The sequence below is a fragment of the Phaenicophaeus curvirostris genome, chromosome 7 (assembly GCF_032191515.1).
Source record: "Phaenicophaeus curvirostris isolate KB17595 chromosome 7, BPBGC_Pcur_1.0, whole genome shotgun sequence".
Classification (NCBI taxonomy): Eukaryota; Metazoa; Chordata; class Aves; order Cuculiformes; family Cuculidae; genus Phaenicophaeus; species Phaenicophaeus curvirostris.
In genome coordinates, this window is record NC_091398.1 from 26,838,866 (window position 1) to 26,862,509 (window position 23,644).

General features: G+C 38.4%; 1 protein-coding gene across 2 annotated transcripts; it reads left to right on the top strand.

The window, feature by feature from the left end:
* Positions 1-355: 355 nt before the first annotated feature.
* CYP27C1 (cytochrome P450 family 27 subfamily C member 1) lies at positions 356-22,837 on the top strand. 2 transcript variants are annotated; one of them, XM_069861371.1, is made up of 9 exons: positions 356-473; positions 4,472-4,662; positions 6,268-6,467; positions 9,041-9,250; positions 10,980-11,143; positions 14,483-14,649; positions 16,220-16,298; positions 17,260-17,463; positions 20,671-22,837. In XM_069861371.1, exons 1-9 carry the CDS (start codon positions 396-398, stop codon positions 20,785-20,787), a joined length of 1,410 nt encoding a protein of 469 aa, XP_069717472.1. In that variant the 5' UTR covers positions 356-395; the 3' UTR covers positions 20,788-22,837. The 2 variants fall into 2 exon arrangements, with proteins under 2 accessions (XP_069717472.1, XP_069717473.1); XM_069861372.1 differs by having other exon boundaries at positions 4,545-4,662.
* The last annotated feature ends 807 nt before the right edge of the window (positions 22,838-23,644 follow it).

Genomic DNA, 23,644 nt, shown 5'->3' on the forward strand with positions numbered 1-23,644 from the left:
CCTAAACTCCGGCTGCCTGCTTAACGGGTAAACTTATCTGATTTGAATTAGACGAAATCATAGGTTCGTTCTCCTCAAGTCTCATCCCAGACCCACCCCCCTTTTCCAGCCCCGGGGGAGGGAGCGTTAAATCATGGTCTGTGTAAACCGATGCCGGAGGCTGGGGAAGCGGCGGCGAGGGCGGGGGAGCAGCCGGCCGAGGAGCAGCAGCCGGGGCGGCGCGGGGACCCTCCTGGCGCTCAGGGATGTCGTTCCTCGCCCGCGTTTTCTCGCTGGAAGGCGAGCGGCGCCTGTCCCGGGCGGCGTCCGCCCGCGGCCGCGCTCCGCCCCGCGCGGCCAACAAAGGCGACGGGCCGGGGCTGCCCCGGCGGGGCCGCGCCAAGAGCCTGCGAGAAATGCCCGGGCCCAACACCCTCTACAACCTCTACGAGTTCTTCTGGAAGGACGGCTTCGGCCGCATCCACGAGATACAGGTACTGCGCGGGGCTTAGAAAAACTCCCTTTACCCCCCACCCCCGCCGCTCCCCTGGCCCCCAGCATCCTCGCCTCCCCAGCCTCGGGGAAAAAGGAAAAAGCGTCCTCCCCCCGCGCTGCTCGGACGCCCCAGGGGCATCTCCCGCACCGCGGGGCTGTCGCTACCCAGAGGTGATTTTTTTTCCCTTTTTTTTTCGTTGCCGAACACGTGGGTTTCATTCCTAAAAGGCCCGCGGTGCGTGCGCCTCCCGGGCCCGTTCTGCTGGTTCTGAAGGTATCGCCGGTGTTAGAATCACGGAATCACCGAGTTGGAAGAGACCCACCGGGTCATCGAGTCCGACCATTCCCATCAATCGCTAACCCATGTCCCTCTGCACCTCATCCACCCGTCCCTTAAACCCCTCCAGGGAAGGTGAATCAACCACCTCCCTGGGCAGCCTCTGCCAGTGCCCAATGACCCTTTCTGTGATTTTTTTTTTTTTCCTAATGTCCAGCCTAAACCTCCCCTGGCGGAGCTTGAGGCCATTCCCTCTCGTCCTGTCCCCTGTCACTTGGGAGAAGAGGCCAGCACCCTCCTCTCCACAACCTCCTCTCAGGTAGTTGTAGAGAGCAATGAGGTCTCCCCTCAGCCTCCTCTTCTCCAGGCTAAACAACCCCAGCTCTCTCAGCCGTTCATCGTAAGACTTGTTCTCCAGCGCCTTCACCAGCTCCGTTGCTCTTCTCTGGACTCGTTCCAGAGCCTCAACATCCTTCTTGTGGTGAGGGGCCCAGAACTGAACACAGGATTCGAGGAGCGGTCTCACCAGTGCTGAGTGCACTAGGCTTTGCTCCCCCTTTCTCCCTTATGAACCCCAAGGCTTTCCTCTGGCCGGGCAGATCTCCTGCTGGTGTCTGCGATTTTGCTTTTCTGAGGGACCTTTCCCAGGGATTCACCGCCTGAAAATCACTGAAATAATAAAGGAAAAAAAAATCAAAGAGAGGGAAGTAAAAACAGAAAAGGGAAACCGACTGTGACAGGACAGAACTTTAAATGGTTTGAGGCTCGACGTTTGAAAGTTAGGATTTACAGACAGGAAAGACTAAAATAAATAAATAAAATCACATCTGTCTTTGTCATATTTGCCTTTGAGATTTCTACAAACACTCAAACTAGATCCCTGATGATGAATTGCTCACTGTAATGACTTGCTAATCGAGACACATCCAGATGGAACCTTGTGACTGTTGAACCTTTTTTGTTGCATTATATTTCTTTTTTTTTTTCTCCTTCTCTGTGGTGGCGCACAGAATTTGAGAAGTGTAATGTTGTAACACTCAAATTTAAGCTTTCACTGCTCTTTCACAGTCAAACCAATGAAAATCATTCATGTGTTAAAAGGAATAATACAGAGTCTCAATGGTATATGCTTTTCACTACCACTAGCTGATATGGGGATTTTTTTCTTTGATGAGTGTTACACATAGAAAGGAAAGCAGGAGAAAGAACAAGGAGGAGTTGTAATATGAGACTAGTTTTTATTCTGTTTAGAGTCTCAAAAGTCACTTTACAAATCATGGATGCCCTGCTTGCATACATGCTGGATGCAAATTGGCATTAGCTGGATTAATAACAGCCTGTTAAATTTAACAATACAGTGAACATCAGGAATGAATTACTGAAACCCTTCGGTAACCAGTACAGCTACTTAAACGATGTCCTCTGGCGCACACAAATCCTCGTACGCTATATGCAGAAGGGGTGGGGAAGCTGAGAGCTTTTTCACAAAGGAGGTTCTGTTCTCAGTAACATGATTCCAGTTAGTCCTGGCCAAAGCAGTAATGCCTACAGCAATTATGACAAAGGAGCAGTATTTTTAATTTGCTGGGTTTAGATCTCCTTTGTCTCATCAGCGCTATGCAAGTGTAAAGAAAAGAAAGGTGAGGGGGGTAGGGTCTGGATGCTGTCAGTTTGAATTTATGATGTGTGAAAGAATGCCTGGTGTGAGAGTGGTATGTGAGACAGGAAAGTGTAATGTTTTAAAGGTTTGGGACAAGGGAAAGAAAACCTATGTTGTGACTGAAAATACGGAAGAGAAATTCCAGACATTTCTTTAAACATGAAGCTGATACACCGAACAGCGCGAGATGTCTAAATACCTTGTCCTTGTCTGTTTCTGGTTTAAAACTAGTATTTCATTGATTTGATTGGGTAGCTTGACACTTGATTTGTTTTCTGTTGAAGTTTATGCTCCCATGTAAATCTCACTATCAGTGGAAAAAACAAGCTGGTCCATAAATAGCAAAATTTGTTGAACCTGTTTTTCTGTGACTGTTGACCCGCATCCCCTCGCCCCACTACCTTTTCCTTGCAGCGCTTGTCTCCCAACTCATGCTTTCCTTTAAAGACTCGCGCTTTCAGTTCTCTCCAAGTTCAATTTCAATATCCCTAAAATATTTCTGGAGCGAGAGATACTTTGGGTTTTGGGTTTGCTTGTTCGTACATTGGTCTGCATGTGGTGTTTGGTTAGCAGCAGCCCAAGCAGAAATGATAGCAGTTGAATTCCTAGTGTAGCATTCCCCTCATACATATTTAGGATGACTAATATGCATGTCTAATTTGAATCCAGATGCTGATTTTTGAAAATGCTAAGAATATAATTACAAGAGACCTTTAACTCTCTGTTAAATTGGACTGAAATTGGCCATTGTGTTCCAAGAGTAGTTAAGAGGAGACTGGCAGAGAACACAATTGCACAACTCTTGTTTTATTTGGAAACCAGGCAAAAAGAGTTACATTTTTTTCGTAAGCTCTTGGTACCATATGCTGAAGGATGATTCATGTATCTTAAACTTATTATTGGCAGTTAAACAATTCATCTCTGTAACCAAGACTGATTAAAAAAATATTTCTCGCAAGTTAATCTTGGGCCAGCAGTGCCCTTTCACTTGTGGAGTTGTGTCAAACTTCTTGGATTCATAATGAACATAACTCTGCAAGCAGATGTCTTTAGATTAGGTACAAGTAACGTGTCAAAGTTAAACTTTGGTCAGTTTAACTTGTCTTGCTACTTTAACATGAGATAAAGGCTTTTAAATCAGAAGTCCTAAAATACCTCTTCAACAACTCCTTTGCAGTTTGGGATTTTTTCCCCTAAAATGACAACGTGCATCTATTCCAAATGAATTCCTGGGAATCGAGTGTTTCATTTCATGACCATGTCAGAATGAAATCTGTTTGAAATAATTGGTAAGATTTTATGCAACACTGATAGCACAATCTTACTGGAAAACTTTTGGCTTTGTTTTAATACATAAATTAATGTTTTCTAATACTCTTTTTTAATTGCCTGTTGCTTGCCTCCACCTTGAAGCATAAAACTTTTGGATCAGCCACTAAAATAAAACTCACTGCAGGAATGAGACCTCAACTTTTCCTTCCTTTCGCAGAATCAGTGTGTGTTGTTCTAAAGCTCATTGCTGATGAAGGCGTCCCAAAATGCGGTTTCTCACTAGGCTGCTGTCCTTTCATTGTCCTTGGTTAGGTGTGAGGAATTTATAAGTTGGTATTTTTTAGAAAGAATAAAATGGATAGGGGAAGTCTTTATTTAAAAAAAGACATTAAAACTATTGTATCTTTGTATTATACTGTTAATTTCACCTCATTTACCTCCATATTCTTCATTTTTTTCAGACATTCTTTCTAAACTGTTTGATCTGAAGAGGTGTGTTTTCAAGTGCCCCAAGTCTTTTCATCTTCTCAATATTTGGTTTCAGTCACGCTTTGTGCCTTAGTGCTCTGGGTCTTTTCAGTGACCTCTCAGTTCACCTCGTGAATATTTCACAGTAATGCTTAGGCATTTTCTCCTGACATTTCAAACCATTCCTTGTCTGGGAGGCTGGGGATCAAGTTCTAGATGTGATAGATTGATTCATTGTGTGACAAATTGTCAGTCTCCTTGTGTGTTATCTTTCCTTAGTAACAGTTCACTTCTGTTTCTTTTTGTTGGCGATATTATAGCAAAAGCACACTCAGGAATATGGAAAGATCTTCAAGTCTCACTTTGGTCCCCAGTTTGTTGTGTCCATTGCAGATCGCGATATGGTTGCTCAAGTCCTCCGGGCAGAAGGCAGAGCACCACAAAGAGCTAACATGGAATCCTGGCAGGAATACAGAGACTTACGAGGAAGAGCCACTGGACTTATTTCTGCGTGAGTGCTGTTACTCCATTATTTTCTAGGTTTTCTTGTAAAATTTTAGTGGTTTTCTGAAGGTCATGTGGGAATTCAGACTTTTCTCTGTGGGGTAATGTGTATGTCTAGTAGGGGGAGGAGGGCAGCAATTTCTGGTGAATTGTCTGGTCTGCTGTGAATTTGCGAAGGGATGGTAATGGTTTGAATGCAGAGTGAGCTACCTTGCATAAAACTTTCTTGGGAAATGTGTATCAGAGATGTCTGAGCTGACTCGCTTACCTGGAAGCACTATTACAGAATAGGGCTTGCTAACTTTGGCCTAGCACTGCTCAAATGTGCTTTTGTTGTTTAAGATCTAGACTATTGTATCCCATTGTGCTGCATGAATTTGTTGGCTCCGGTTGGCTTTAGCTTTACTGTTCACCAAAGTGTCTCTTCTGTAGATTAATACAGAGAAGTCACTGTGATAAATTCACGCTGCAGTGCATCCCCATGCGGATGTTTTTTTTATGTGGCTGATTCTAGAAGAGTTATCTGTCTTTAAAGCTTGCGTAAACTGGCAGTGCATGTGGGTGTGGTTAATTCCCACTGGGAACTACTCACAGTCCCCACTGAAATAAGATGTTTATTTAGAGGGAAACTAATTTCCTGACTCAAGGGGAGTCTGTTTCTTTCATGGTGGCAGAAGGGGTTGTGAATTGCATTGCAGACTCAAGTCTTAAGCTGCAGTTCAGAGTCTAACAGTTCCTTGATATTTTGTGAAATGAGAAATTAAATCAAGAGACAGTCAGAAAATGTCTGTAAAGAGATGAGATTCTTCCGCTGGCCAATAAGTTTCTGTACCTTGCAGCAGGAGCACTGCTCCAGGTGAAAGAATTCAATGGGAAATACTTACAAAGCAATTTAGAATTAACACATAAAAGGCAATTGCCTGGTTTTATAAGGAACTGAAAGATACCCCTGGAGCTGCTGTTCCCAAACATTGCACTTGTATGAAGCATGCAGGTGCTACAATTCAGGTTTTTAGTCTTAAGCCCAAAGTTTTCAATACTTAGCTAACGGAAAATCTAGCTGTAAATTGTTTCTCTATAGCTAGGTCTGCTATCCTGTTACTTTGTAGGTTTGGAATTATGGTAACTGAAAGTGACGTATCACTAACGGCGTTTATGGTACGAGCTCAGTTTGTCAGGTCTTGATGTGCTACCTTTTGTATTCAACCGCCAGTTCTAGGTGAAAACAATTTTGCGGACTATTCATTCAAATATATATTTGAAGTAATTTTATTCAGAAAATTTTGCAAATTTCTTGTGTTAGCTACTACTGAAATACTAATACGGAGATACTTGTTAAATTTGGACTACTGAGTGGACAAGCTCTGTCAGCCAGACCAGAGATTGACTTACAAATGTACGTATGTGTTACAATACCGAAACTTAATGAGGACATGCAATAGATGGAGAATAAAATGTAGGCACATAATACCTACTATATATTACCATAGTTTTCATGTCACCCCTTGCTCTCGTTTGAGATGAAAAATCATATACAGTTTCATTGTGGAGCTCTGACGCAGCAAATGACTGTTAAGGAGAATTGTGTATAGACATTAATGATTTCTCCTAGGGAGGGGGAACAATGGCTAAAAATGAGAAGTGTACTGAGGCAAAAAATTCTGAAACCCAAAGATGTGGCTGTTTACTCTGAAGGAGTCAATGAAGTTATCACAGACTTAATTAAAAGAATCCACACCCTCAGAAGTCAAGAGGATGATGGGGAAACAGTGAACAACGTTAACAACCTTTTCTTCAAGTATTCAATGGAAGGTAAGACCAGGCTGTGTAACAACTGTAAAGAAACTAGATGTAAACCAGTGGGCTTAGGGTTGGGTATTTTTGTATGACTATTGCCCCGTTGTGATTAATCTGAAAAGGGAAGCTTGATGTTATGCATTCAGATACCTTCCTACTTAGTGCAGTGAGTATCAGTAGAATCCCTTTGTAGAGTCCAAAGAGATGATTCCTTGTATTAATGGACAATTCCTGTGGAAATGCTAGTATATAGTTAAAATATACAGTAGAGACCCTGGGCAGTTCAGTTCTCCATACTTCTGCAGTGATTTCTCAAGAATAAGTGTTGACCTTCAAACAGTGTGACTTATAGGACATGTTAATTTAACACCATTGGCTGGATTTAACACCTGGCCAAATTCCAGATGAGGAATCACTGAGCGATGTGTCTAAATTCTGTTCATCACTTAATATGGGAGAAAATACTGCCATTCCCCTGCCTTCACGTGCCAGCTGTGGGATTATTATGCTTGCCTTAAAATCATCTGCCACTGGCTGCCATTAATGAGGGAACGGTAAACGGGATGAACTCCAGCCTGAGCGAGTACAGAATTTCCTGTGTTCTTATAGAAATCTAATGGTGATTCATATTTCATGCCTTCCTTTACCTGACTGCATACAACCTGTTGTATGTAGTGCCTTTAAAAAACATTGGTGCCCCTTGCTGACAGGCAGCTGAATAATTTGAGTTTGCAAGAACTTCCAGATTGCTCACCTGTGAAGATGCTGTAACAAATGTCTGGCTGGCTGTTTGGTAAACTAACCCAAGTCTGTTCTACATTGTCTAAAAAAGGCATTCAACTAAGAGTTACCAATTTTATGGAGCTTTAAACTCTGAGCTTACAGATTCACTTCAACTGATGGGTTAGTTTAAATTCTTCACATTCTTTTAGCTTTTCTTTTATAACTTGTGCCTGGCACGCACTTATTTCCTATATGAATTGCAGTTTTATTTAACTCACACTGTCAACTCTTCAGGCAATTAATGTGTAAGATTTTTCTGAAAAGACCTGTGAAGAGCAGAAGAATGCAAAAGAGCTAGCAGCTGCTAAAAGTGACACAAGAGAGAGCAAGGGCACAGAAAATCTCTCCAGGGAGGAAAATTTCAGAAGGAAAATGTGTTGAAAATAATCCAATTTTAAAATTATTTTCATCGATAAAGAAGAAATATGGAGCAAATAACAGGGTGAAAGAAAAGTTTCTTAAAATATGTATCTATCTATATACTCGAGCATTTATGAAGAGTTTGATGGAGGGCAAAATCAAGGTTAAACGTCATATCTCTTGTACCTCTTTTTAATAGGAGAAACAGAGAAAAAAGAGACTAGAGTGTTAGAAGACAAATTACTCTAACTAGCTAGTTAACAGTTACTCTAATATTTCCTGGAAAGATGTGGACAAACTTAACTAATAAATATGAAAGCACGAAATTTATTTTAAAACATTTGATTTCTTGCAAATGGCTTTGAGAAATTATCTAAATGGTTTTTAAAAATTACATAAGGGCCCCAGTGAATTTTGGAAAAATCATTAAGTAGGATTATTTTGATAATAGGAATACTTTTTATACTGCATTGTGGTATTTTTATAAATAGACTGGGTAATACGATCTAGATTTTGCAAGTCTGGAGGAAAAATTGGTAGAAACCTGTGTTCAGAAAGTAATGAAAGATAGTTTGCTGTCAAACTGAGTGAACATTTTGGCTAACTGCAGTAGCACAGTTTCTGGCTGAATTCTATCTAATATTTAATAATTTCAGTTTTTTTATAAAACTGAGCTGAGGGATTGTAGGGATCCTAATGGATGACTCTGAATTGACTTGATAAATGGAAGAAATTGTTTAGAGTTGAGAAGAATAAGGATAATTTAATAAAAATTTATGTAAAGTACTATTCTTTGCGGGAAAAGATGGTATTTCTAGTAAGGATCACTGCAATACTGCACACAATATCTCCGGAAATTACAGCAAGTCAGGAACAAAAGAGGAGTCAATATTGTCACTTGCAACAGTGTCACACACCTACGTTTTTTCAGGGTCACATGGAACATACTGTGTGCCATGAAATCACTGTTTAGTGTCCAAGCTGTTTATCCCTCTATGCGTACTCGTTATTCATTTTCTATCAGGTTATGGTGAAGAAAGGCAGAGCCACTGCTAGAAACTCCTGCGTTATCGGTAGTTAAAAGAAATGTCTTTAGGCTTGTTATGTCCCTGTGTGTTTAGGGGCCAACACAGCAAGCTCAAGATTTGTAGAGCAATGCAAAACACAGCAAACATGCTGGAGGGCTGCTCTGCTTCTGGTGGAATTCCTGGCTGCCTTCTCATGCTGAGCATTGTTGACATAGTAGGCACTGTCTTGCTACAGAGTTTAGCTGAGTTTAGTTTAGTTTTTACTGTGTTTTAAATTTCTATTTTATCTGTTCCCAGCTGCAGTGGTAACTAAATTGTTTTGGAAGGTAGTTCCGTTATGTTAGCATTATAAGTCCTTAAATTATTAATATGTATCTATGCATGTGTATAGCAAATTCTTTGATTTCATATGTGCAGGTGTGGCAACTGTTCTGTATGAATGCCGGTTGGGCTGCCTGGAAAACAACATCCCACAACAGACTGTTGAATATATTGAGGCTCTGGAGTTGATGTTTAGTATGTTTAAGACCACTATGTATGCAGGTGCTATTCCCAAATGGCTTCGTCCACTTATTCCAAAACCCTGGAGAGAGTTCTGCAGATCCTGGGACGGACTCTTCAAATTTAGTAAGATCTGGCAGTAGAAAAGTTCAGCTGTATTTCTGCAGGTTCTGTGTTTGTCTGAACAGGACTTGCTGCATTTCTCTTCTAAATTTATAAGAAGATATTGTGGTAGAAGTAAGTTTCATATTAAACTCAGACTGGTTAAGGAACCATTTTTAAAAAATACTCAACTGCAAGAATTTTACCAGTATGCTTTAAATAGTCTGCTGTTTTATACTGCTGTTTCCTTATTTGACTTCATCTGTTTCAGTGCCCAGTCCTCGTTTCAGGTCTGAGTTCTTCCCCAAGGCTTTTATATTGAGCTACTCAAGTTTTAATGAGGGTGGTTTTGTTGACTTCAGCAAGTTTTTGGTCAAGCACTGACAAATAAGCACCAGTAAAACAAACTAGAAAGTTAAAAAATGAGATTCTAGCAACTCTTTGTGAAGTATCTATCTGTCTATCTACATACAAGTGTATAAGTTGACATAGAAGTACACTGCAGTACTACAATATGGGCTTTTTTTTGTGAATAAAGCACTTAAGGCTACTTTGTCAATCAGCTTTCACGTAAGTAAGAAGAAGGAGTTGTCTTTACAAGTTACTTTTTTTAATATTCTGGAGTGTTTAAAAAGCCTTAAGCCCGTTTTCCCTCTCTAATGTTAGAAAGCTGTATGCATGTTAAAATTTATTTTATTAGCACTATTTTTCTAGGTAGGTTTGTGTCAACTTCTTGAGACTCTTTAGTTTCCTAAATTTAATTAAGCCCACTATGCTTAGTTTTTAATTTGTATTAATCTGTACCTACAGTAGGCATTAAGGAATCCATTTAATGTTGATACAGGTGTGTTTTCTGTGAAACACATACTTTTTCATACTTCCACTTTTAAATTACTTCCCATGATAAAGCACTTAAGTTGGGCTTTGTGGGTTAAAAACAACAGCAGATTTCAGCTTTATCCTAACAGCAGCTGAAACAAGCAGTTCTTGAGGAATTTGTTCTCTTTGAAACTTGTTATGCTGTTTCTTTGTTTAATCCCTTTGTGAAAAAGGAATTAAATGGTGAGAATCACTGTATGTGATGCGTGTGTTTGTGTAGGTTTCGTAAATGAACATGTTGATTCTAGTTCTTTTCCTCTGTAAGCTTGTTCAGCAAGGCATTAACTGTCTGAGGAGCTTTCCTCTTTTGAAAGCTCTTGTTTGGCTGAAGATGCTCTGTGGTCACCGAAGTGTAAACGGGACTGTGGGTGAAATTTCTCAGAGTGTCAGTCATTTAAGTTTTTCAATTTTTGTTCTTACTTGATGCTCCTCATCTTTGTCATCAGTGAGATTCAGTTCTATGGCTTTAATCTTCTGCTTGCTGCTAAAATTTTGTAGCAGCTCCCGCGTGCTGAGTCGCAGGGTGCTCTGCGCAGTTCACCACTTCTTGTAGAGTCATCAGAAAACAAGCCAGGTGGGCATTAGACCTCCCCCTTGAGCCTCTATTGCTCCCAGTCAGAAATTACAGTCTCTTGTGTCCTTTCTTTGTGCTCAGCATTATCGTGCAGCGAGCTACTGAGGTTCCTGTCAGCTCTGTCTTTCCTTACCGCGAGTGCCCTCACCACCACCCTATTACCTTTTCTCTGAGAAAACAGATTCAGATATTTTGTCTTTTATGGCTGTGTAGTGTAGCACGAGGGGGAAATGTTGTTAATTAATGGAACCAGCAGAAAAATAAAAATGGAAGCTTAACAGTTTTCTTTGAATCCTAAAGGTCAAATCCATGTTGACAACAAATTGAAGTCTATTCAGTCTCAGCTGGACCGAGGAGAGGTGGTGGATGGTGGGCTACTTACGTACCTCCTGGTGAGCAAGGCACTTACTTTGGAAGAGATCTATGCCAATATGACTGAAATGCTTCTGGCAGGAGTGGACACAGTAAGTTTCTTATTGTTTTTCTTGTGCACAATTGTATTTCTAAACCTGTACCATTCACAGCTGTTTTCTGGGTAGGTTATATTGTTTTATAAGGACATAATTTCTGAGACATTTAAGCCATTACATCTTTAAAATGATAGAAAATACTTATAGCACAGTGTAATCTCTCTACTAGAATGAAGTCAGTGTGGTTCCATACTAGCTGTGGTTTGCAGGAACCCAGCATTTGGGAATCAGTTCCACAGGTTTATTAAATGAACAAAGCAGCAATTTGGCTTGAATTCCAGGTTGAATATCAGGTTTGAATATCAGGTTGGTATTTGTGGTAGACCACAATAAAAAAGGCTGCTGAAAGTTAGTGTGAAAAAAATTGATCAATAAACTCATACGTAGAATTGTTGAAGGATATTTAAATTTGACTGACTAAATCAACTGGGGCGCACATTATGTATCAGAGATCTGGTTTGTGTTCAAGTCCATGAGGAGGGGGGTGTTAGGCCAGCACTAATGTAGGTAAAGCATAAGTTTGTCACCCGTGCTTATGCTGGCAACGTGCAGTCAGAGGCAAACAGCTGTGGTGATGGGGGATTAGCATTAATGAGGCTGACATATGAGGTATGTTAACGCCTAGTGAAGCATTTTAAGTGGCTGTCTTTCCTTATTCTTCTGACTTGTCATCTAGAGCCACTGAAGAAACGTTAAGGTCCTTTATATATCTTGTCCTCCTTTCATTCCTGTGGTGTGAAATCAGCCTAGCTTAGCATTGGCTGCGGCATGACAATCAGAAGAATAAGAAAATATAAAAATTAGTTATTGTATTGTATATGGAGTTATTTAGAATATCATTGAACACTATTACTGTAAATGATTATAAATCAACGATTTCTTAAAAGAAATCTGTATGAATATGGTAAAGAAAGTGCTATGTAGGACTGTTTGTTGTATGTGAGTATGTCTTAGAGTAGAAAAGACTAAAATAAGTAAAAAAGTAAAGTAGACTTAAAGTAAAAAAAAAACCTCTCTGGATAATTGAATTCAGGTTTTTTTGATTTAAGAAAGTTTTGTAAGGTTTCTAAAGAAAACAAAACTAAACAAACCCCAACAGTAATACTTTTGCATTCCAAAATAAAGTGCATATATAAAGATTATTTGTGTGTTGAAGATGATTCCATTGTTTAAATATCCCAAGGGCTTATGAGTTTGGAGAGCTTTTTATGTTTGGTTCCTAAGTAAAGCACAGTTATTCATCCCATTCATTTTCTAATCTCTCAGACCCTTAATTTTCCATTTTCAGTGTGTGGGAGAGTTTTCATTAAACTAGAAGAACAGTGTTCAAGTTCATGCCAATGAGAATGTCTCTTTCCATTTGACTCAGCTTTCTCAGCTGGCAACAATCATTTCATGAGAGGAGGGTACTTCTGATTTCCTCATTTCCAAGCGCAAGACAGAATTTAGGGAACCTTTTTCCTCCTATTGCTGTCATTTCAGATCTCATTTTATCATAGAAGATTAAAGAAGCTCAGAGGATTATAAAAGCTTTCAACAAAATTCTTAGGCAGGTTTTGGCTATAAAGCATTTTGGCTGTCCCTGGAACAGCGCTAATTTTTGAGAGGCTATGAAAGAGCTGGGAACCTAGGAAGAAACGTTGTTTATATTGGAGAAGTTGTGTATACAGCTGGTACAATTGCCAACTTCTCTGAGCTCTGAGAGGAATAGGGCAGGATTGCTTTTTAGCTAGGGACAGCTACTCAACATCACAAGTAGAAGAAAAGTAAAGGTTTTGAGAATAATACTTCTAGCATTATATTCCAGCTTGAAAATAAGGCATAAAAGATCACTGTCATGATGAACTTGCATTCTAAATTTATCTTAAATGTAAGCTCAAAATAAGACATTTCCAGAAGTTGGGCTTTTTACCCATACATGTTTATAACCCTAAGATTTGTTGTGCCAATGAGTGAGAAGCTGAAAATAAAACTGGTTTGTGCCTAGAAAATGAAAATGATTGTCTGTCTTCATTCTACAAGTTGAAAAAAATGCATTTAGAAATAATTCAAGAAAATTACAGTAGAGGTTATGGTTTGTCTCTTTTAAGTGCTCTGAGATACTAAGAACAACACAAGTAAGGAACAATGATTACATTGTCACTTTCTCTACAACACTACATCAGGAACACCAAAAATACATTTTTCATGGAAAACTTTCTGTCTTCAGTGATGGTTGTGAGGGAAATGGGCTCAAGTAAGGCCATTTACTTAACCTTAATGTCTTGGGTGCAGGTGGTGTAGGAGTAAAATGTCCTGAGTCTGTCTAGTATTTGAATGGAATAGACACTGAAATCCATGTAGCTTAAAGACAGAGCCTTATGGTTAAATAAATAGTAAATATTGGATCACAAATAAAGAGTTGAAATACACTTAGTTCTGTGTCAGTACAGATGGAGTGGGTTCATGCTCTCAGAGTGTCTCCTAATCTCCAAATGTACATTGAAGTGTAATTTTTTTCAGCTGGGGTGAAAGAGGATTGGATGATGCATCCATTTAAATTATCTTATGCTCAAAGCTGAACTGTCTTCTGCCTTGTGTTCTGTTTCTTCCTTCAGGCAAAATATTTTTAAATGCTTTTCCACACAGTACCTCTTTATCTGGAGCCTTGATGGTTATTAGAATCATTAAATGGGAGGGAGCGTATTGTAACATTTTGGGGCCACGTTAGTATATAAGATCCTCTTAAGAAAGCTTTCAGTGGGTGGCTGAATTACAGTCAAATGGATATTTTCAAGAGATAGAAAGTGCCAATTTCACCATAGCATTCCTTACCAAAGGATAAACTATAATATTAGCAGCAACAATGTGGATTCTGTTGTGTGGGTCCTGTGAGGAGACCACCATAGGCTTAAAAGGAATTGGTAATGTTTCGAGTAGTGTTCTCTTATCTTGTTCCCTGTGAAATGTTTTTGTTGGGAAGAAAAGTGAAGCGCATATTGAAAATTAAGTTAACTTAATCCATTGCTGCTTTACGATCTTTATGTTTCACAACTGTTTATGTAGTTTTGTTTGCATTTGGTTTTTGTGTTGCTTTTTAATATTTCACTGTGAAAATAACAGCATGAGTTGTTTTGATGATGGGAGAGATTTTTAGATGGAAAATAGATGAAGGAGGGGATGATGAAGTCTGACAACATCCCATTGAGTCCAGATGTGAATCATTGCCAGTCTGTTTTATAACTTTAAATGTGTAAAACACATGGTTGAAAAATTATTGTTTTTCTAGGCTTGAAATTAGTTTTAATCTAATCTTGTTAGACTTGATGATGATGGTTGTGGTTTCTTCCTTAGACTTCTTTTACTTTGTCCTGGGCAACATACTTGTTGGCAAAACACCCTGAGGTTCAGCAACGTGTTTATGAGGAAATAGTCAGTAAGCTGGGGAAAAACCAAGTTCCTGTTGCTCACGATGTCCCCAAATTGCCTTTGATTAGAGCTGTGCTGAAAGAAACCTTGAGGTAAGTAGCAGACAACTGCAATAATTAAGTAAATAATTTAATTCTAAGTAGTAGTAGATTTTGAGTCCATGCTGAGGTTTATATTTGGTTGTTACTGCTGTTTTCTGCTTCTGCTTTTATTTATTGTAATAGTAGCGTGTCCAAGGATGCCCAAGCAATGAAATATGATGGTTTATAGAATATTTAATGTTTTTAGGTGTGGTGGAAGTAGTATCACATATATAGGACACATCGATTAAAGGAAGTAACGCTGAGTCCAATAGTATTAGGTTTAACAAGGCCAAATGCCGGGTCCTGCACTTGGGGCACAGCAACCCTGTGCAGTGCTACGGACTAGGAGAAGTCTGGCTGGAAAGCTGCCCACAGGAGAAGGACTTGGGGGTGTTGGTTGACAGCAACTGAACATGAGCCAGCAGTGTGCCCAGGTGGCCAAGAAGGCCAATGGCATCTTGGCTTGTATCAGGAACGGCGTGACCAGCAGGTCCAGGGAGGTTATTCTCCCTCTGTACTCGGCACTGGTGAGAGCGCTCCTTGAATCCTGTGTTCAGTTCTGGGCCCCTCACCACAAGAAGGATGTTGAGGCTCTGGAATGAGTCCAAAGAAGAGCAACAGAGCTGGTGAAGGGGCTGGAGAACAAGTCTTATGAGGAACGGCTGAGAGAGCTGGGGTTGTTTATCCTGGAGAAGAGGAGGCTGAGGGGAGACCTCATTGCTCTCTACAACTACCTGAAAGGAGGTTGTAGAGAGAAGGGAGCTGGCCTCTTCTCCCAAGCAACAGGGGACAGGAGAAGAGGGAATGGCCTCAAGCTCCCCCAGGGGAGGTTCAGGCTGGACATCAGAAAGAAATTTTTCACAGAAAGGGTCATTGGATACTGGCAGAGGCTGCCCAGGGAGGTGGTGGAGTCACCTTCCCTGGAGATATTTAAGAGACGGGTGGATGAGGTGCTGAGGGGCATGGTTTTGTGGCAGGTAGGAATGGTTGTACTCAATGATCCTATGGGTCTTTTCCAACCTAGTGATTCTGTGATACTGTAATTGGAAGCTTGGTTTTTGCCTTTTAAGTACATCTGTACAATGGGCTGTAAAATCCTCCCCCCCAACCCCGCCAAAATGGTACTTTGCAGTGCCACTACATTAATTTTAAGCTTCTTGACTTAAATTGAAGGCATGTGACATACTTTTTTTGTGTGTTTATACCAAATGTTCATAATGAGGTGAGGGGAGTAAGAGGATTTAGAGAAGGCATCAACAAGGCTTTTCCAGCTCCTAGTAGTGCTAACATGTCTCTAGCTTGACCAGCTGGTTACATGTTTGCACGCGTGTAAAGCAAATAAATACATAAACCAAATATCTCAACTTCCAGTTACCAGTAAGTAACTTTTCTCAGACATTAGTCATTCTTACAGATGAGTCAAGGCCTTTGAATCTAAAGTTTGTGTGCTCCTGAAAAACCTTTTTGCTGTGGATGCATATTGCATTGATATTGAATATTTGTGAATGCAAATTGGGATCTAAACTTGTTCAGTTGTATTGTTATTACTGTTGAACTTCTCATAAATATTTTTCTCTAGGTTATACCCAGTATTGCCAGGAAATGGAAGAGTGACCCAAAAAGACTTGATTGTTGGAGGATACTTGATACCTAAGGGGGTAGGTTCTGTTGCAGATCTCTGCAGAGAACATAGTTACATGTTTATGTATGAAATGTTATTTGTTACAACATATATACACTTCATTGATTTCAAAAGATTTTATCAAGAGAGAGAATTAAGAGGAAAATAGTTCAGTAATACCTATTTATAGGACAAAAACGGATCTTAGAATTGACTTGTTGATGTTGGTTTTTTAGATTTGTGTCCTCACCCACCAATCAAATTTACCATCATGACTTGTTCTTAGCATTATTGAGAGTGGAGTTTTTGCTAACGTCTCCATGCAGTGTTACGATGTGATTAAAAAAAAAATCATTATTCTTGCAGTTATCTAAATCTTTGCCTATGAATTACATTTGTAGAAAGAGTTTTATTTCATTTTTAAGTTATGAATCCTTCTTTTATTCTATTTAATGATTACACAGAGGTCACAGTAGAACTGTGTGGCTCTATTATAAATGATGGCATGTAGCTTTAAAACAGTCAGGATTCTTAATATACTAATTTAAAATATTATTTCACACATTCTTTCTCTCCCTGTCCTCGATTTGTTTGGAAGCATCATCACATCAGTTGTTGATGTTTTTTTTTCCCTGAGATGGGTTATTTTTAACTTCCCATCCTGTTTATTTTCCCTTTTCTACTGCCTTATATCTCTTCTCTCCCTTTCTTTCATACTATCTTTTTGAGACAATTCCCAGTACCTGTGACTTCTCTTCCCATCTACTCTCCTACTGAATCTTCTCTAATATCTAGCAACATTTAAAGAAATTTGAAGATTGCTTCATTTGATTAGCTGAAGAAGGGGTCTGATTTTCTAGGTCCTTCTTTCTTCTAGAACCACTCAAATATACTTAATTTTTATTACTTAATATTGCAGTAATTACAATAATTACAAATTATATTTTATTTTGTGTGTATTGGAATGAGCTAAATCCAAATGTCATTTATTTCCTCAGACACAGCTGGCACTCTGTCACTATACCACTTCATACAGCGAAGAAAATTTCTCAATGGCCAATGAGTTCCGACCTGAGCGCTGGCTGAGGAAAGATAATTTGGACAGAGTAGACAATTTTGGTTCCATCCCCTTTGGTTATGGCATTCGAAGTTGTATAGGAAAAAGAATTGCAGAGCTGGAAATTCATCTTGCACTGATTCAGGTTAGAACTATGTGACAGCATTACAAGAAGAAAAATATATTGGTGTGATTTTTTTCTACATATACCGTATCTGGATATCTTACCATGTTTTGGAGCGTTGTCTAGCATACTCATCCTGCAAAGGCTTAAAAAAATGAAAATACTCATGCTTGAAATGTAGCATACTAGTTAAACTACATTGCAGAAGAAAAATCCTTTATAGTGCAAATGAAGTAAAACAAAAGGTAAGATTGTTAAGGAAATACATGGATTTAGTTCAGAAGGGTTTTGTAAGCAAATTGGAAGTCTGTCTTAATGTATGAATGGCTACCTGCTCAGTTTCAGTATTTTAGTTTTGAAGTATTCAGTACTTACAAAGACATAAAATAGTTTTTATATCCTCATACTGACCACAGTGTTATGACAAATAGTAAAATTTTTCTGTTCTGTGTTTTTTCTATCCATTCTTGTTATTTTTTTAACTTTATTATTTTAGATATACTTAATTTATAGTTATATATGAAGTTAGTACATATTTATATATAATGTTTTCCATTGCTTCATAGCATAAAGAAAACTTTCCCAACAGCTGCGACAATTTTTGTCATTTACAAGGCGCCCTTTAACTCAAATACTGAGATCAGTTTGTGCAATCAAAACGCAAAGATTTGGAAACTACTTTTAGTTACTTTACTATAAAAATATTTAGACCCATTAGATGTCTTCAAAGCAAACTCTGATTGAATTTGCCTTCGAATTTCCTTAAGTAAACTCTTAGAGCAATCTCTGGTTAATTAGCATCTGTCATTCCAAACTCAGAGTGAGATAGCTCTCAGTGGGCTGGATAAAACAAACACACGTGCCTCTGTTTGTGAAGGAGGATCAAGGAAGTAATAGAGAGCTGGCTTTTATTTTCTGGAAAGAAACTAGAACAATATAGCACACACCTATTTACAAGCATCAATACTATATTTAAGCTATTTAAAAATAGAAACACATGAATCATGGAGCTGATCAATGAGAAATTATGTCAGACCGGTCTGATTTCTTTCTTTGACTTGATCACTTACCTAATGGGTTTGATATAAAATAAATTGTGTATTCTGGCTATGGGAAGTATTTTCACATGTCCTATGTATTATTCACACAATTAAATTAATAAAATTTGTTCCAGATGGAAGTGCCTATAAAACCCATATGCAACTGGTTGAATAAAAGAAATAGCTGGAGGGCAATAGCTGTTAAATACTTGCTGTTGAACTGGGAAGTTTTTAAATTAAAATTCTGTAAAAGTCTGTCCTGCATCTGATTTCGGCTGGTATTTTCATTAACAGTGTAAATGGCGGATTAGAGAATACTTTTACAGTTTGCATAGGGTACCAAGCTGACATGAATTAACTTAAAATCAGAGAATGTGGATATAGAATTATGAAAAAATGGATGTGCTCCAGAATCAGCTCAAAATTGTTCACTAAGGACAGTTGCAAGTTACTGCTTTTGAGAAGAAATTAAATGCATAAATACAAACTGCTGACCAACTGCTGGGTAAGAAATGGACTGGAGGGATATAGTAAAAAATCAGTCAACAATAATGATATTAATTCTGACAAGGCAGTGGACTTCTTGGGTTTATTAACAGTATTAACAAGAATTTTGTATGTCAGAAAGAGGAGCTAAATTACTCAGTCTTACCAAATACTGGCAAATTCTCAGCTAGACAATGTACGTAACCGACCCTATGCGCTGCATTTTATACAATAATAGAATTGCTAGGTTGGAAAAGACCTTTGAGATCATTGGTTCCAACCATACCTTTCCACTACTAAATCATATCCCTAAGCACTTCATCTACCTATCTTTTAAATACCTCCAGGGATGATGACTCAGCCACCTTCCTGGGCAGCTGTTCCAGTGCCTGAGAAACCTTTTGGTGAAGAAATTTTTCCTAATATCCAATCTGAACCTACCCTGGCACAACTTGAAGCCATTCCTTCTTGTCCTATCACCTGTCATGTAGGAGAAGAGACCAACACCCACCTCACTACAACCTCCTTTTAAGCAGTTGTAGTCAGTGATAAGGTCACCACTCGGCCTCCTTTTCTCCAGTTCCCTCAGCTGCTCTTCCTAAGTTTTGTTCTCCAGCCCCTTCACCAGCATTTTCTCTGCATGGGACCTGAATGTCTTCCTATAGTGAAGGGCCTGAAACTGAACACAGTGTTTGAGGGGTGGCCTCACCAGTGCCAAGTACAGTGGCACAATCATTTCCCTGGTCCTGCTGGCTAAGTCCTGCGTTTAAAGAACAGTATAGTCAAACGGGAGGAAATTCTGAAGACGGAGAGAATAACAAATATAAGAGGTTTGAAAGAGGGAAGATTGAGATGAAAATCTGATCAAACATCTAACACTGAAAAAGGTAGTTTGATGTGTGAAAATAATGCATTGTTCATCAGGCTTACTAGGAGAAGGATAAGACAAGATCGCTTAGTTTATAGGAAAAAGTGTTTGAGATTTAATATTAGGAAAAGTTGAGGAAGTTGCAGTATTTTCAGATTGAAATTTTAAAAATAGCTAGAGCATTCTGTGTTCAGCTTCAAAACAGGTGAGAGAAATCATTTGAAGTTTGTTTAGCCTGTGATTTCTGTGATTTATGCTTGCAATTGATTGTCTTAGTTTCATTAAGTACATGGTGATAGAGGTTTAATGTGTAAAGAACCCATGTGACTGAACTATAGTCATTCTGCTCAGGAAAGCTTATAATATTTAGCTCCTTGAGTTATGATTGTTTCACTTGGTGGACTGGACAGTTGCTGTCTTGTGTTTGTTTTGTTTCCTTCTACCCAGGAAGACTAATGTTTGTGATGGGATTGGGACTCTCTTATTGCTTTGATATTGAAGGAAGTGAAACCAAAAACACAGAGAGGAAGCTCATGAGGTTTGAAAGAGACCTTAGTTTCTCTGATAGGTCAGTTGGTTTAGTCTAGTTGTGTGGAAATTCTTCAGAAAGGATTGGCTCAATCCTCAGTCAGAAGAGGAAGATCTTTCAACTATGATCTTCACCTTGTAGCAACTATTTTTTCCTTCCTTTGGGGGAATCATAGAATTTAAGACACCACAGAATTGGCAACAGAAAATTTGTTTGTGGTGGTCTGTTATGTTGTCTTTTCTAAAATCTAATCTTCATCTGTAATTTTTCAGCTCTTTTAATACTTGTCCTGTTTATCTTTACAGTTGCTTCAGAATTTTGAGATCAAAATTTCTCCCCAAACCAAACCAGTTCGTGCCAAAACCCATGGACTTTTGACTCCTGGAAACTCAATCAATGTGCGATTTTCTGACAGAAAGTGAGACTCAAATGTTTTGCAAATACTTGTGTGATTTTCATGGGAACAGACTTGCATCTTACAGATGTTTAATCACACTTGTTATCTGGTTTGTAGGTATTTGGCAGTATGATCAAGTATTATGTTCTGCCTTAGTTCTGGCAGTACATTAGAGAAATTACCTCTACCATAATAAATAATTACACACATGAAAATATATACTGAAAAAAAATCCTTCTTGCACTGGCAACCTCCTTTTACCTGGAATTCAGATACGTCGGTATCATTCAATAGGTTTTGTTACACTACTTTTTCATAAAAGTCAACTACTCAGTGAGTCTATTTGAGAGCAAGAGGATTACTATATAATGTGAAAATCGGCTGCATTTATGAGTTTGTATTTTCCCATTTGTTGTCCTCCAGTGTTTTTTAAAAGTTTCCACCTAATATTGAAATTATGAGATGATTTTTCTCTTGTCTGTAAACATAGTTAGTCTGCGTGTATTGAGAAATTAATACAGTAATATGAAAAGTAAAGATAGAAAAACCCCAATTTATATGACTTTGTTTAGACTTGAAATACAGAGCAATTAAAAATTTCTCCAAACATGATCCCCATAAAATGTTTCTTCTTTTTAATAAAAACATCTTAAAAATTAAAGATTAAATGTCACATTGTAGAATTATGAACCCAGACATTGTCCTCATCACCAAAGCATAAGCTGAGTGGAATAACACAAACCACTTTCACTGTTCTAGGTAATATGCCAAAACCATGTGTAAATAATAAGAATGAAGTGGTTGTTCGATTTTTACCATTTAATTAAAATTTTACTCTTAACTGTCTTCAAAGTTCTTCAACAGTAAGAACTGGAAACTTCCCATTGTAACATGCTGAGCCCACAGGCAGGTGCACAGTTGCCTTCTGTAGGATGGAAATATGACTACTGAAGTATTTGGAGATTTTTTTTACCATCTGGTGGCTAATACAAAGAGTGAACACCTGAAAGGGTTTTTAAATTATGATTTTCTTTTTCTTATGATAACAAACAGAAAAGTCTTTCTTGCATGGTACTTTATTCTTTAGATGACTTTAGTGTCACTGCACTATATGTTCTCATTTTGAGAGAAACCTTATACCTGAGGTCCATATTGTGCCTTGAATGGTGCTTCAACCTGCGTATCCTAACATGAGATTAACCATGTAGTTATGTAAAGTTAAGTGTTTACATGTCAGGTTCTGGCTGTTGTTTGTGAGGTAGTTTACGTATGGATGATGGTAAACTTCTCAGATTACAGCGTTAGAAAAAAGTTGTGCAACTCAGTTTTTAGAAATGTCACATGAAATGTCACAAAGCTAACTACTGCAATCATCTTATTGTAGTATTTTGGTCACTCTTTGTAGGGGCTTTTCAAGGTCTTGACAAAAGAAAAGCAAAACAAAAATCTTCTTTGTATGGATCTTGCGTATAAAATGGTAACACTAAACAAAATTGATCTGATCCTTGAGACAATTAAATGTTTACATGATGACTTTAAAATGTTAATCCTTTATTGGACATATGTATGTACTATAAGAAAAACAGGTAATCTGTGGAGAGGTTTTTCCTTGAATGACTATGCCTTCTGATGCTGTTTTCCAAGGCTTCACATTAGTCCCTTTTTTTTCCTTTCCCTTTGTGGTTTCCAATTGTCCCCATCTTAAATAGCATGAAGAGAATTCTGTTTGCCAGAGCCAGTTGACATCCTAAAGGGGATATTTTGCAAAGTCTGTTTAAAAGTCTGTGGATTGAGTATTTCACTCCATAACTCTGCCTGGTTTTGTTGACTTGGGGACCAAAGAGCCCAAGCCTTGAATCCAAATTTGGATTCTGTATGGTGCCTTCCTTTTGCATTTTCATAGCATCATTAGAAATACCAGCGACTGCTATGTTGCAGTACATTTACTACCTGATATCAATCCCTAAGAAATACATCACTGTAGAAGAGGGAAGAAGTATTCTAAAATGCTTTTTAAAGCATTTGAATAGTTTCATGAAAATAGGAAGCCTGTGATTTGTTTTAATATAGCATCTATCCATGTAAGTTGTCTTTTATACATAATAAAATATTTATACAGAATTTACAAGTCCTGGTTCTTATTTTAATTGTTATTTATAATTGCATTTTTCTTTAATGTCCTGAAGCTTTTAACTTGTTGGATAGAACTGGAAGATTCACTGCTACAAGGGAAATTACTAATTTAACTAGAAAACATGAGGATTCTTACAAGACTTTAAGGTGTGTAATGACTTGGAATATAAGGAGAGATAATATTAAATTAAGAGTACTGGTATTATGGAGGAAAATTACCGGCAAAGTTACCCAATAAATAACTTAGGACTGATTCTTATACAATGTTTGATTAATGAGAATTGTTTAATACATAGAAGACTATTCATGATATAAAGAGTAAAGGCATAAAGTACAAAAAAACCAACCAATCAAACGAAAAGAGACCCAACAGAATCCAGAAGGTAGTAGAGATGGGATGGACTTTAATAGCAAAAGACATGTATGAAGGGAATAAAAAGAATTTATTTGGGGAGCTCGCCAGTTGAAAACAAAATGTGTAGCAAAAGACACAGGTAATCACAGATGACTAGAAATTATAAGTGTTTTAGAATAATGAAAAATACATCCCAGAAGGTATCAGATGAAGTATCTGTGATATAGAGATTGAGGAATAGTAAGTGAGACTGCATCCTAAGTGCGGTTATGTGTTCAGGAAAGGTGGAGTTTTGTTTGAACTGATAAGACAACTACTAAGATTAGCAGGTTAATAAAAATTCCCATGAGTGGAGAAAGGGTTACACTCTTGTGCTTTTTAGCCTGCCTCCTTG

What these genes read in the sequence shown, in the direction of transcription:
- CYP27C1 (XM_069861371.1), top strand. Translation starts at nt 396, where the DNA reads ATGCCCGGGCCCAACACCCTCTACAACCTCTACGAGTTCTTCTGGAAG. An exon ending in GGACGGACTCTTCAAATTTA is followed by an intron (nt 9,251 to 10,979) that starts GTAAGATCTGGC and finishes TGAATCCTAAAG; the next exon opens with GTCAAATCCATGTTGACAAC. An exon ending in TTCTGGCAGGAGTGGACACA is followed by an intron (nt 11,144 to 14,482) that starts GTAAGTTTCTTA and finishes TTTCTTCCTTAG; the next exon opens with ACTTCTTTTACTTTGTCCTG.